The 12758-nt window shown below is 43.8% G+C and overlaps 1 protein-coding gene across 2 annotated transcripts in view; it reads left to right on the forward strand.

The window, feature by feature from the left end:
• Positions 1–12758, forward strand: part of rev1 (REV1 DNA directed polymerase) — a 48308-nt gene that overhangs the window by 34298 nt on the left and 1252 nt on the right. For both annotated transcript variants that reach the window (XM_066706924.1, XM_066706925.1), the window contains 14 exons: positions 1033–1149; positions 1293–1425; positions 1520–1648; positions 2656–2810; positions 3729–3848; positions 3954–4174; positions 4911–5083; positions 5731–5833; positions 7311–7467; positions 7673–7884; positions 9826–10017; positions 10132–10231; positions 10774–10982; positions 11243–11393. In XM_066706924.1, the coding sequence (XP_066563021.1) occupies positions 1033–1149; positions 1293–1425; positions 1520–1648; positions 2656–2810; positions 3729–3848; positions 3954–4174; positions 4911–5083; positions 5731–5833; positions 7311–7467; positions 7673–7884; positions 9826–10017; positions 10132–10231; positions 10774–10982; positions 11243–11393 (2172 nt within the window). The remainder of the gene's footprint in view (positions 1–1032; positions 1150–1292; positions 1426–1519; positions 1649–2655; positions 2811–3728; positions 3849–3953; positions 4175–4910; positions 5084–5730; positions 5834–7310; positions 7468–7672; positions 7885–9825; positions 10018–10131; positions 10232–10773; positions 10983–11242; positions 11394–12758) is intronic.

The following is a 12758-nucleotide window of genomic DNA, read 5'->3' on the forward strand; positions in this document are numbered from 1 at the left end:
ATTTGGTTGATTTTTGAAAAAACACCTTCAAGTCCCTCCATAACCTCCTTTCAGAATGCTTATGTAATTGTCTCATGCGTTTTCTCTTTTTGCACCTTTACAATCATAAAATAAGGGATTCTGTTACCTAGATCAAGCTGTAGAAATCACTGGTGAAATCGCTTTGTCTCCAGTTTCTGTTCTTGCACCTTGGGGAAACCATGCTGTGACTGTCAAGTCAAGAAAACGATTTTTGCCTGTAGCTGTGGTGATGATAATGTGTAAAAAACTCGATAAAAGACAAGCAATAAAAACTCCAATACTTATAATAAAATAATAAGCAATGCCCCTGATTTATGGAAAGCCATTCATGCTTTTACCTGAATTTTAAACACCGTTGGTTTGAAAAGCCAACACCCTGCCTTTATATTTGCATAACATATCATTAAAGAGTAATACTGAACAAAAACTAGGACTGACAATCCAACTTTCTAAAAGCAGGTAAATCGAAAATATCGCCTAGTGCATGGCTTTGCAGAAGATCACCTGCAAAAGTCTAATTTTGCATGATAAACGATGCATTGTGGTCAATCATTGTGACTTCAGTTTAATGTAGGATATAATGTTAGGTTTCAATCTCTTATCCTTTTGCTTGATTAATGTAACTCATGTGCCTTCTTCTGAGACTGTTTTACATGCAGCGCAGTAGATATCGAACATGATCAGTGGCTTAATGTCAACAATTTTGTATTGTTTTATTTTGTGAACGTTTGGGCATGCGGACTTGGACATCCGCATTGCACCTCGGCCATTAGGTTGGGAATTCCAGCACATTATTCAGACTATTTGATTACAAGGATGGAAGAGGTGCTTAGAATTCACCCAGACTAAAAGATCCAAATCACACCCCCCCCCTATTTGGTTCTGTTGTGTGGCTTTGATGTGAAAAAGAAGGTACTCTTTAGAGGCAACTAGCTCAGTGGTCAGTGTGTTCTTGAGTAAGCAAGCACAGTGTTAGCCTGCTATAAACTGTTGTGTTTTTTGCTTTGCCAGGGAAGCCAGTGGCGGTCACCAGTAACAGGGGAGCAGGCAGGGTCCCACAGCGGCCTGGCGCCAACCCTGAGCTGGAGATGCAGTATTACAGGCGGAGACAAATGAGGAGTAAAGGAGGTATGGATCATACAGGCCCCACTGGAGCTGCCAAACTGAACTCCAGGGCGAGGAGAAAACTGACTGTTTTCACTGCCTGTACTTTAACATGTCAAAAAAAACTGCTGCCTGACACTGAAGAAAATCCGTCTCCTGTCTTTCAGATGAGAAGCGAGTGTCGGAGCTGGGGGACTCCTCCTCGCCCGAGAGTCCCGACCCCTCCCACGTCAATGGAGTGGACACGGACCTGGCTGCTCTCTCCATGGCCGAAATTGCCTCCTGTAGCTATGAAGCCAGGTACAGCACAGATATGTCCATTGGCACATGGTTTTAAGGGGGTTGGACACTTAATGGTACCCTGTCCTAACACTGTCTGTGTCCACTCCCCCAGGCAGGCGGGGGTAAAGAACGGGATGTTTTTCGGCCAGGCCAAGCAGCTGTGCCCTCATCTCCAGTCTGTGCCCTACGACTTCCATTCCTACAAAGAGGTGGCGCTGGCCATGTACGAGACGCTGGCAAGGTAACGTCCCCTTCGCTTCCTCCAGCATCGCAAGACAGTGTGGCTGCAGTTCTCAGACAAGCATATATACAGCTCTGGAAAAAATTAAGGGACCACTCCAAGTTCAGAAATCAATGTTAAGTGGTCTCTTAATTTTTTCCAGAGCTGTATATATATTTATATATTCACACTTCAAAAGTGGAAAAGATGTATTTTTCTATAGTTTTACATCACTGTCACCGTATACATTCAGTGACGACCTTTATAGAGGATTGTCTGGAATCATTTTATATAGAATATGTCCTGCCATTTGCCAATGCCAATTAATCCTCATTCCAGATGAGGCTATAACTGAAACTTGTAATTTGTCACACAAAGCCCACATTTTTCAAAGAAGGTTAAAACAGCCAACAAACTTCAGCTGATGAAGTCCAGCCATTTCTGCTGCATCTGTTGTTCCTATCTATCATCTCTTCAAGTGGTGATGCATAATGATTTCATTCAGAAGTGCAGACAAATACATAGTTAATAAATAATAAAGCAACGCCATAAGGATCCTAACCCTAGTTATCCTGATATTTCTACATTAAAACTCCTAAAGTTCCTATTGTAATCCCACTAGCATAGATGTGAATGGAGCTTTCTGACACAGTTAAAGGTCTGGGCATGTGTTCTAAAGAGAGACAGACAGACGGAGAGAGACAGATTTTCTCACAAGCCGCAAACAGTTATACGTGATTCACCCCTTTGTGGTGTATTGTACTGTCTAGGAGCTGTGCCCACTTACATTAACTTTTCTTTTCTTTTTTCTTTCCATTGATTGATTATTTTGATACAGCACTGTTCATGCAAAAGGTAACTTAGGGTGCTTAGCATGAACTACCATAACTCACTGAAATCGGTGCCTTAGTTAAGGGTAGAGCTGCTGCATAAAACACTAAAATGATCCGATGGTTCAGGCACTTTAAGCACCAGCAAGCCAGCTCTCTCCTTGTCTCCTCGTGTGACGGGGTGCGTCTGTGTTCCAGCTACACTCATGACATCGAGGCGGTCAGCTGCGACGAGGCGCTGATGGACGCGACGGAGCTGCTGAGCGAGCTGGGGGTGTCACCCGATGACCTGGCCAGTGCCATCCGAACCGAGATCCAAGAAAAAACCAAATGCACTGCCTCTGTGGGCATGGGTGGGTACGGCACCGCTTCAACTACCAGGTGTTGCTTGCCATAGTAACTACTTTGACACAGGCCAGTACACAACATCACAGTTGTGGCATATACAGGGTCATCGAAATTTCTAAGTCATTAAAGTTGGTTCTGGGCTTTCACTGGTAGCACATTCCTCTGATCCCTCTGAGATGAATCCTGTAGTGTTTTTTTTTTTTTGTTTGTTTTTTTAAGACACCCATTTGACATTTGGGAACAGGAAGCAACCTGTAAAAATACATATTGCGTCCAAGATGAGATTTCGTTCCTGATAGGGTCAGTCCATTCTCTCCCTGTAAGTCAATCAAGAAGAAAATGAGACTCGTCTAATGTGGACAAATACGTGCTTCTGGGTCAAGTTTCTGTGAAGTCCTTCACAAGCTTAAGTGGCTCTTAGACCTAGAGCTGATTTCACAGTAGGTAGCGCCAAGCACACGCAGAGAACAAGACTGGGATGCTCATTAAGTCCTTGATTAAGTGAGTGAGTGTTGGTGCCCATTGTTGCAGCTGACTTGAGCAATCAGGGTAATGGTACTTGGCTCAAGATACAATGGCAGGGTCTGTATAGGGACTCAATTGAGTGTTCGGTCCAGAGCCCTTCCTGTTACTCCATGCTGGTGGGTTCTTTCTAGTGTTGTTGCAGACGTACCATACATGAACAGCAGTTTAGTGGGTACTAGAATGCTATGCAGCCACTATATAAAAAATATATATATATATATATATCCTGAGGAACAACCGTGGAGCTGACATTTTTTGTACAGGAGTTAAAACTCTTTGGAGACCTTTTCCGCTAACTGATCTTTCCTTTAACTTCAACATATTCTCTTATGCAATTGCTTGAAGCCCATGCAGTCGGTCTTTCAGTTTGCCATTGACACGTGTCTGTCTTTGTCCAGGTTCAAACATTCTGCTGGCCAGAATGGCAACTCGCAAGGCCAAGCCAGACGGGCAGTATTACCTCAAGCCAGAGGAAGTGGATGACTTCATCAGAGATCAGCTAGTCACCAGTCTGCCAGGTAAGTGGCCTGCACTCCTGTTACTTCTCAGTGTCTGTGATAAGCCAGAATCTCAGTGAGGGGAAGGACATTGAATGAAGACACTCAGAGCATTATTGTCTTCAGGGGTCGGCAGGTCGATGGGCTACAAGCTGGCCTCGCTGGGCGTAAGGACGTGTGGCGACCTGCAACAGGTGTCCATGGCCAAGCTGCAGAAGGAATTCGGGCCCAAAACCGGTCAGACGCTGTTCCGTTTCTCCAGGGGGCTGGACGACCGGCCCGTGAGGAGCGAGAGGGAGAGGAAGTCCGTGTCGGCAGAGATGAACTACGGCATCCGCTTCACACAGGTGCGGCCTAACTTCCCTGTACTGCGCCTTGGGCAGGGCGGCAACATACCCAGCTCCGCTGGCATGGGTGACCCATGCCTGCCTCTCCAATTCAAATTCAAAACGGGCTTTATTGGCACGATGAGTTTATACAGGTCAGGGATCTGTGTACACTATACCCTGGGGAGGGTTTTATTTCTATCTGTAAGGATAGGACCGATTCCTTGTCATTCTTTTCTCTATCCCAGACATTCATTCTCTCACTGCAGTTAGCTTCTTAACAGTAAGTTCCCAATGCAGACACAAGCAGCTACCCTATTAACAGTCAGTAATAAGTCAGTCATCACTTCTTTCTACCAATGGAGATTCATTTTAGAAAAGTAATACTTAACCACTTCTACTGCTACACTAAACTATGCCATGCTGCATTATATAATGACATTTTATCAGTTTACAGAGTTTATGAATAGGCATCAACCTAACCATTTCTAAGACACGATTGTTGGTGGTTTGCACACAATCTCTGCGGGTGTCTCAATGCATCTGTCCGACACACTCACTGCGTCTCTGTGTCTATTTCTCTCCTATTCTCTGTCTTCCCTTTTTTCTGTCTCTGTGTCTCTCTCTCTCTGTCTTCTGTCTTCCTCTCTCTCTCTCTGTCCTCCTGTCTCGTTCTGTGTCTCTCTCTCTCTCGGTGTGCTTCAGTGTCAGGGCTGTGCATGTCAGGTGTCAGTGATGCTGTGTGCTGTTCCTCCAGCCGTCGGAAGCCGAGTCGTTCCTGATGAACCTGGCAGTGGAGATCCAGCGGCGGCTGCAGTCGGCCGGGATGAGGGGCCGGCGACTCACCCTCAAGGTCATGGTGCGCAAGCCCGGTGCCCCCCTGGAGCCAGCCAAGTATGGGGGCCACGGCATCTGTGACACCCTCGCCAGGTGAGGCAGAGCGGCCCATACTGCATCATCGCAAACTGCTGCCTATCAAAACCGTAACTGGCCTCTCACATCTCATACGCCAAAAAAAAAAGTACTTTTCAGCTTAGCTTCTTTGCTTGTTTCCCCCTTTTTTCATATTTCTTCGTAATTCCATTTAAACAAGTCTTGGCAGCAGAGGAATTGGGTTATTGAGCGTCCAGCTGCAGAATGAGAACAGAAGCGAATCCTCTCCTATTTCACAATGTATCAAAGGCCTGACAGAGCAAAAAACAGTTCTTCACAAATAAGGAGACTATGAACTCTGTACTTTACCCCTTTCAAGACTGCTTTGATTTATTTTACCTCAAAATAAATCAATACATGGATAATTTACAAGCACACCTGCCATAATGGAGTGCTATTTAACTGCAACAAGCATGCCTCCCTGTAAGCATTAAGTTATGTACTGACAGGTACTGGACAGCTAGGTCGGCCTTATAGAGTTATTAACTGCATTCTGGTCACCCAACCTCCTGGGCAGAGGCCTGCACTACTGTATATGGTCTGTTTACAGCATGAGGGTAAAATACCCAGGGTAGTTGTGGGTGAATGAATTGGAAACGTGTGATTGAAAAGTAAACCTGTTCTTCTATTATTTTATTTCGCAGGACAGTAAGCATGGACCAGGCCACAGACAATGCCAAGGTCATAGGCACAGAGGCAATCAAACTGTTCCACTCCATGAAGCTCAACGTGTCCGATATGCGAGGGGTGAGTGTGGGCCAGACACCTTCTGGTCTCCCTCTGTGTTGGATGGAGTCCTTTGCAAGCCTAATTGAATTACCGGCTCTGTGCTGGTGTAATCGGTTATATAAGGGGATGAAATTCAGAATGTTGTCATGACCATATTTTTCTGGCTAGAAGAAAGTTAATCCTGGATGTCCAGTCCTTTTATTTTCCAATTGAATCCCCTCCAAGCTGAATTGCTTTTTTTAAGCTTAATTTATCTGAATCTCTGATCAAAGGTCTTTCCCAGCATTGACTTACAATGTTAAAAAAAAAAAAAAAAAAGTTGATGCAGACACACTGTAGACTGACCCGTCAACAACACCGGATGTATTTGCAGAGAAAACTTACTTTTGTTGGATTCCATCTTCTGTAAAGCATCGAACTGGTTTAATTAGCACAATCACACTAGTTTGTCTGTAAGCAACTGTTTCTCTCACATTTATGCATGTTGTTGTTTTTAATTGCTGACTCTTTGCATGATTATGAAATGCATCATAAGATTGAGTGTAATTTAATACAGAATTCTCTTGCTAGTCTTCAACTGCAGTAATAAAACCAAACTGCTGGGCAGAAATGGTATTACACACCCAGGGTCATTTGACATAATCCATGAATCAGTTTTAAGCAAAAGTAGTCAGTAATACAGTTAGTATTCAGTGCCTGTTTTTTTTTATTATATAGTATTTTGCCCAGTCATACCTTCAAACAAATTAGGGCTCTTTGTTTTCCATTAAAAAAAGGAAATGTTGATTTAGCTACTTTTTCAACAAAGACCATGCAATTAATTATTTGAATCAAAAGAGAGTTATTGATCTAAGTGGAGTTTGGGTTTGTGTTGCACTCTGCATAGGTCATGGGTTTTTAAATAGTGGTGCATAGAAAAAAGGCAAATATGTCACTTTGAAACCATTCCTAGAGATTGTGGAAGTTCTACTACTAGACTTTACTGATACTTCCTTTTGTATAGTATTTATTTGTTTATATTTGTATTAGATGTGTTGCCCTTTAGTGCTTCTTGTTTCATCACGCTATTGGAATTTCGAGAATCATTTTTCATTCTATTTGCCATTAGTGCAAACCAGAACTTTTCATTAAAGAAAACGCAAAAAAAAAACCGATATATACTTATTCATATCAGGTTTATGTTGCATGCATTTGCTGTATTATGTTTTGAATCTTTCATTTGAATGATTAATTTAAAAAAAACAACAACTAAAAAGCCATGTTATAAAAGCCATGCTCACCTCACCTTGTAGGTCACACTCTGGAAGTGTAGTGTTTTGTTTCGTTCATCAATTTTTACTTTACAAACTACTGCTAAGATCGTTAGTGACTGGGTCTTTGCTGTTGAGACTAACATCAAGCAAACTCCATAGCGGAGGAGCCCCTGCTTTTCTGTGCTTGGAGCTCTAGGAGCAGTGCATTGTGGGTAAGCAGCAGCCCTCTTCTCTGTGTCCAGGTGGGAATGCAGATGCAGCAGCTGTCCTCAGCATCCTCGACATCGCCGTGGAACTCATCGGGCCAGACTGCGCCGCGCTCGCGCTCCATCAGAGACATGCTCTTCACACATCGCCGGACCAGCCACCCCACCAGCCTGGGCCCCGCAGCCTCGCCAGGTCCGTGCCACACTATTGGCACTATAGTATTGTACTGCTTTCTCTTGGATAAAATGTTTTTGGTGAAATCTGATTTTTTTTGTGACAACAGTAATTCAACCTAGATAAGGGAAAGGGAAAATAATACATAGCCATTGCAGTATTAAATGGTAGTGTACAGTGATGGGCAATTTGTGTCTCACATCTGCTGTCCTGCTGCTTCCAGATGTTCTACCTGGTGCCCCAGCGCAGGACGCAGGCCCCAGTAGGGACAGGACCTCCCCCGTCTCAATGCTCCTGCCTCCCCCTCCATCCTCCTCCTCGACGCCGGAGCCCGTGCCAGGGACGAGCAAGGGGGAGCCTGCCCTCCGATACAATGGGGGGCTCCATCCCCACGCCAGGACGCGACTGAACCTCAGCATCGAAGTGCCGTCCCAGGTAACGGAGAGACCGCACTCCTGGAAACCACTTCTCAGGCCATACGCGTTCCACTGCCCCCGCCTCTCAGCCGCACCGCTTCGAGTCATCTGTTAAGATTGTACCCGTTTAACCACAGCCTAATCTCCTGGGCTGCTCAGCACTCTTGCTCTGATGCACTTTTATATTAAACAGGGTTCCCACTGGTCTTTAAAATGTCTTAAATTCGATTTTCAATTTTTAAGAACTTGAAAGGTCTTAAAAAGGTCTTAAATATTTTTTTAATATAAAAATAAAAACAACACTCCATAACAGAGATCACGTTCTGAAAACTGCCATGCGTCAGATTATCCGAGTATTAAGTGATGTCATATTTAAATATTAACTGCCCATATACTACTGAACAATGATCGCTAGATAATGTGATTATCCACAGTTATTATCCACACATTTAAAAAAAAAATAAACTCAGTTGGGTTCGTTTGCTCTGAATCAGTGTATCCGTGTGCTCGCTGTTCACACTTGCCGTTCGTTTTAGTGGTTCACCTCCGTGTTTTCTCAGGACTTGGATCACTTGTGTTCACATTGCAAATTAAATGAGCTCAGTTTTGTATTAATAAAACACCAGATATTTACATTTGACATGATTAGTGAATATAAGAAATGGCAGCATAACGCGTACAATAACAAATATATATGACCGTAAAAAAGTAACTACATACAATAGAGCAAACACATTTGACAGTACTGATACAACCAGATCATATATGGTTGTGCAGAATGTCATCAATCTGCGCAGATCTGACCAGCAAAGAGATTAATTTTCAGAATCTGACGGAAGTCTGCATCATGAACGCATCCAGTATTTAAACCTATTGTTGTATTCAATAGGCTACTGTACTTGTGAATATTATAATCAGTGTTGCGATGTCGAATTGTTTTGCCTGTATAAAAATATACAATGTGACGTCCCCTAAATATCCACCTAGGAGTATTTCACTGCTACTGTCATACCTTTAAAAATATAGTGCTACTTTGCATAAAACATTATACACAATGGGGTGTATTCATCAAGGTTTTGTACAGCAATTTGATATTTTCTCACACAAACTTACAAATAAGCTGCAAAATGAATGAGAAATGACTCGCTCACACGTGGCTTCTTAAGATCAAATTGTACGCTCTGTGATGAGGGAAATGCCTTTGTGTAATGCCCTTGCTGAATATAGCCCACTATCCAATATAAGATTACTGATGTTACCCTTAACAATAAGTAAATTAACAAGTACATATAAATGTGCATTCAGCTTAACTCACTCTTACTGTCCAGCCAAAACTACGACGTGTTATTTCCATCTGGGTGAAATGTAGAGTTAATTTCGTTTGCAAAAAAAAAAAAAAAAAAAAAAAAACCTCAGACATTTCAGTGTGACATTCAAGTTTTTCCAAGCGAACCAAACTCCGTTCTTCTGCCAAATGGACCAAGACCACCTCTTTGCCAATCGAAATCTGTTCACACTCTTCTCCAAACTAACTGAACTGTACCGAGTACAAAAACCTCTAGTGTGAACAGACCCTTTAGTGATGCCCCTGGTTTTATGTATACAAATAATAAAATACAATATTATTCCCATTTAAAAAAAAAAGTACACCTAAGTAACCTCCCTTAAATTTTCTAAAGGAGAAGTCATTGCAGCTAAAAGTTGAAGTAGAAAAAAGTGTGAAGAATTGAAGCAGTTGCCATTGGTTACCTAATTTCTTGACCAATATGTGGACAATAAGTGAAGTTTTTTGTGTAGGTGAACTGACGGAACATTACTAGTTAGGTCAAGTGAGAGTGCGGTTTTTATTTTCTTTAGGCTTTGACTTGATTTAAGATTTCATAAATATACGAATTAGTTTATTAATGTTTTTGTTGGCTCATTGAAGTTTTCTGACCTTTACCCCACCGTGTCCCCGCAGATCGACCCCTCAGTGCTGGAGGCCCTCCCGCCAGACATCCGGGAGCAGGTGGAGCAGACTTGCCACAGCCGAGCCGAGGACACGTCCACCCGCACCGCCCCCGAGCCCCAGCACCTGGGCACCCTGGTCCTGCAGATCCCCGATCAGCTGACACAGGGTGGCATTATCCTAGCCCTGCCCGACCTCTCCCAGGTAACCTGCTCTTCTCACAGCTATTGCCTGAGAGGTTTCTATATTGCAAGCTCAAACCTGGTACCAGAGATGGTAGGGACAGGAACCCAACATTAGCTGTTCTGCTTGTAACAGGTTGACCCGGACGTGTTTGCTGCGCTGCCCCCAGAACTGCAGGAAGAGCTGCGGTCGGCCTACGGACAGAGACAGACCCCCAACCAGCCTGTCACAGTGGGTAAGACACCTGCACACTACCTCCTGCCCGCAGCTCTCTTTCTCTTTCTGTCACGCACTATGCTTTCTTGAATAATCTAAAGCTACAGCATATTTCAAGGAGCAATATAATCAATAATCCTTTAGCTGTATCATGTAATTGTATGTAGTTTGGAACCTCTTAGTAACCATTAGGCCACCTGGTGTCCAAGTAGTTTCAAATCCTTTCCATGTTACTTAGCTGTTATTCATATTCAAATGAGCACCCTTCTAAAAGCGTCAGACTTGCCTAATCCCCCTAAAGTACATGTGCATTTGTGCTCTTAAAATCTGCCTATCTGCTTCAACCCACCAGGCCAGGCTACTAGATATGAAAGTGTTTGTGCCTGCTCTGTTTTGTGCTCAGTGTTTGCCCTCAACCTGCTACTAATCCTGCTGAAACATAACCAGCTGTAACTGTAACTGTTCAAGCAAAAACAAAATCGGCAGTAAATTTACCCTGGTGAAGTGGCATAACTGATGTAACTGGCCCCTGACCATGCTCTTCTCCACGATTATGCGCAGCAGTGGCCAGGAACACCCTGCTGCATCTGAAGCCGCCGCCGGCCGCAAAGACCAAGAGGCGCAACAAGAAGAAGAACCTGGCCAGCCCTGTCAAGAAGGGCCAGAGCCCCCTGAAGAGCCGGCTCCTCACCAGCCCTGCCAAGAGCAGCCCCCACAAGCTACTCCCAGACCTGCTGAAGCACGGGGGCCCGGCCACCGACGCCCTGAAGGTAGGACTTGTCCTGGAGGCCAGCATCTTCTCCAAATTTAATGGAACTGTTTATTTGCCACCCATTGAGCGTGTTTTTTTTTGTTGGAAGCAGGTGGAGATATTCTACTGAATATCTGCTGTTTGATATTCACTCAAACAGCAGATATTCAGTAGAATCTTTAAAGATTCTGAGAGAAACTGAGGAAGAAAGAAAATCCTCGTCAGAGTGCCGCTGTGAGTGCAGCTCCATTTCAGGGAGTTTGTTTTCCTTGTTCCTAGCTGGAGCCGAGGCCGTCCACGTCGGGCCTGAAGCCGGACCCCCAGGAGGAGGTGTTGAAGCCTGCCGTCCCCCGAGGACCGAGCCTGGCTGGGGCCTTCGAACTGCAAGACATCAAGGGGCTGCTGAAGGAATGGGTCACCACCATCTCGGGTAGGCCGTGCTCTATCACCAGTCAACAGGGAGGCAGGCTGCAGTCGTGGGGTCAGATGCATTTGTACTATCCTTCAAATACATTCAGGATAGTAAAACAATCTCCACTTTTTCTTCCAGTCTTCAATGACCTACCAGTTTTGTACAGCGATTTTATATATTTTAAAAGTCTTTCCAGTAGAGCCCTGCATTTCAGCCCGAGCCCGACGGGCCCTGACTTATTTACGCCCCTAGGGCCGGGCTTCAGGGCAATTTTCACGTCATAGTTCACACACGGGCCGGGCATCGGGCCCGTTTTATGTTTTATATTTTAGACATTCATTAATGAAAAGAAACCATGAGAAGTTGATGATGGTAAAACAAACATAGAAAGACGTTTTATAACCTATCACACTGACACACATGACACAGTCTGCTCACGCACACACGCACACAGGTTTCCCATGGACAACACGAGAGCATGCTACCGCGCCTGTGCAAACCGGCTCGCACGGTGTTTAGTGTCCCCGCCAGTGGCAGCAACAGCGTGTCTTCAATGCAGCTGGAAGAGTACAGAAGAAAACAGATCTGTCTCGTTTTTCGTTTGATTGGACTTTATTTTCATTAGTCTAACTGTTGGAAACTATTGGAAATAAGAATGGCCATGTTCTGTGGTGACGCATTGATTTTTGAGGTAAGATTAACTGCGTGTTTTATTTTATTGCATTTGTTTAGATCGTACAGCCCGTTCGTTCGTTTTTCCGCACGCCATTGCAAGCAGTAGAGCAGCCTGCCTCAGCTTGTCAAAAATGCCTTTTTACTGTGGTGGTGATAAACATTTAAACTAACATTGTGTGATATGCTTGAAGTGTTTTATATCTATTGATTTTATTGTAGGCAAGTCAAGTGTTGATTTGATAGACTAAATTCATCAAACGTGATCAACTCACTGTCGGCCGCTGGCCGCTTGGTCATCACTTTAAAAAAACAAAAACTTTAATTTAACAAACAAAAAATGCTCCAAACATTTTTCTAAATTAACTTAATAAAGAAATTAAAATAAATATAACTACTTTGCCATTAAAAACAAAACTGAACTATTTTAATGGCTGCAACAATAGTATAGGCTGTGTAATAGAAAAACAAACAAAAAACGCGGGCTCCAGTCGGACTCGGGCCGAGAATTGTGATCAGCTGTCGGGCCAGGGCCGGGCTGGGGCCTAGATTTGAGGCCCATGCAGGGATTTAATTTCCAGATGTGAATATATTCCAAAATAACCCCACAAATATTTTTCTATTCTGAAAATGACTGATGTTGTAGTGCAGTGAAACCCTTTGGAAAACCCCTCCTTCTGAAATAGGGAAGTGACTTATTTAATGCACTTG

The sequence above is a fragment of the Amia ocellicauda genome, chromosome 6, assembly GCF_036373705.1.
Source record: "Amia ocellicauda isolate fAmiCal2 chromosome 6, fAmiCal2.hap1, whole genome shotgun sequence".
NCBI classification, from domain to species: Eukaryota; Metazoa; Chordata; class Actinopteri; order Amiiformes; family Amiidae; genus Amia; species Amia ocellicauda.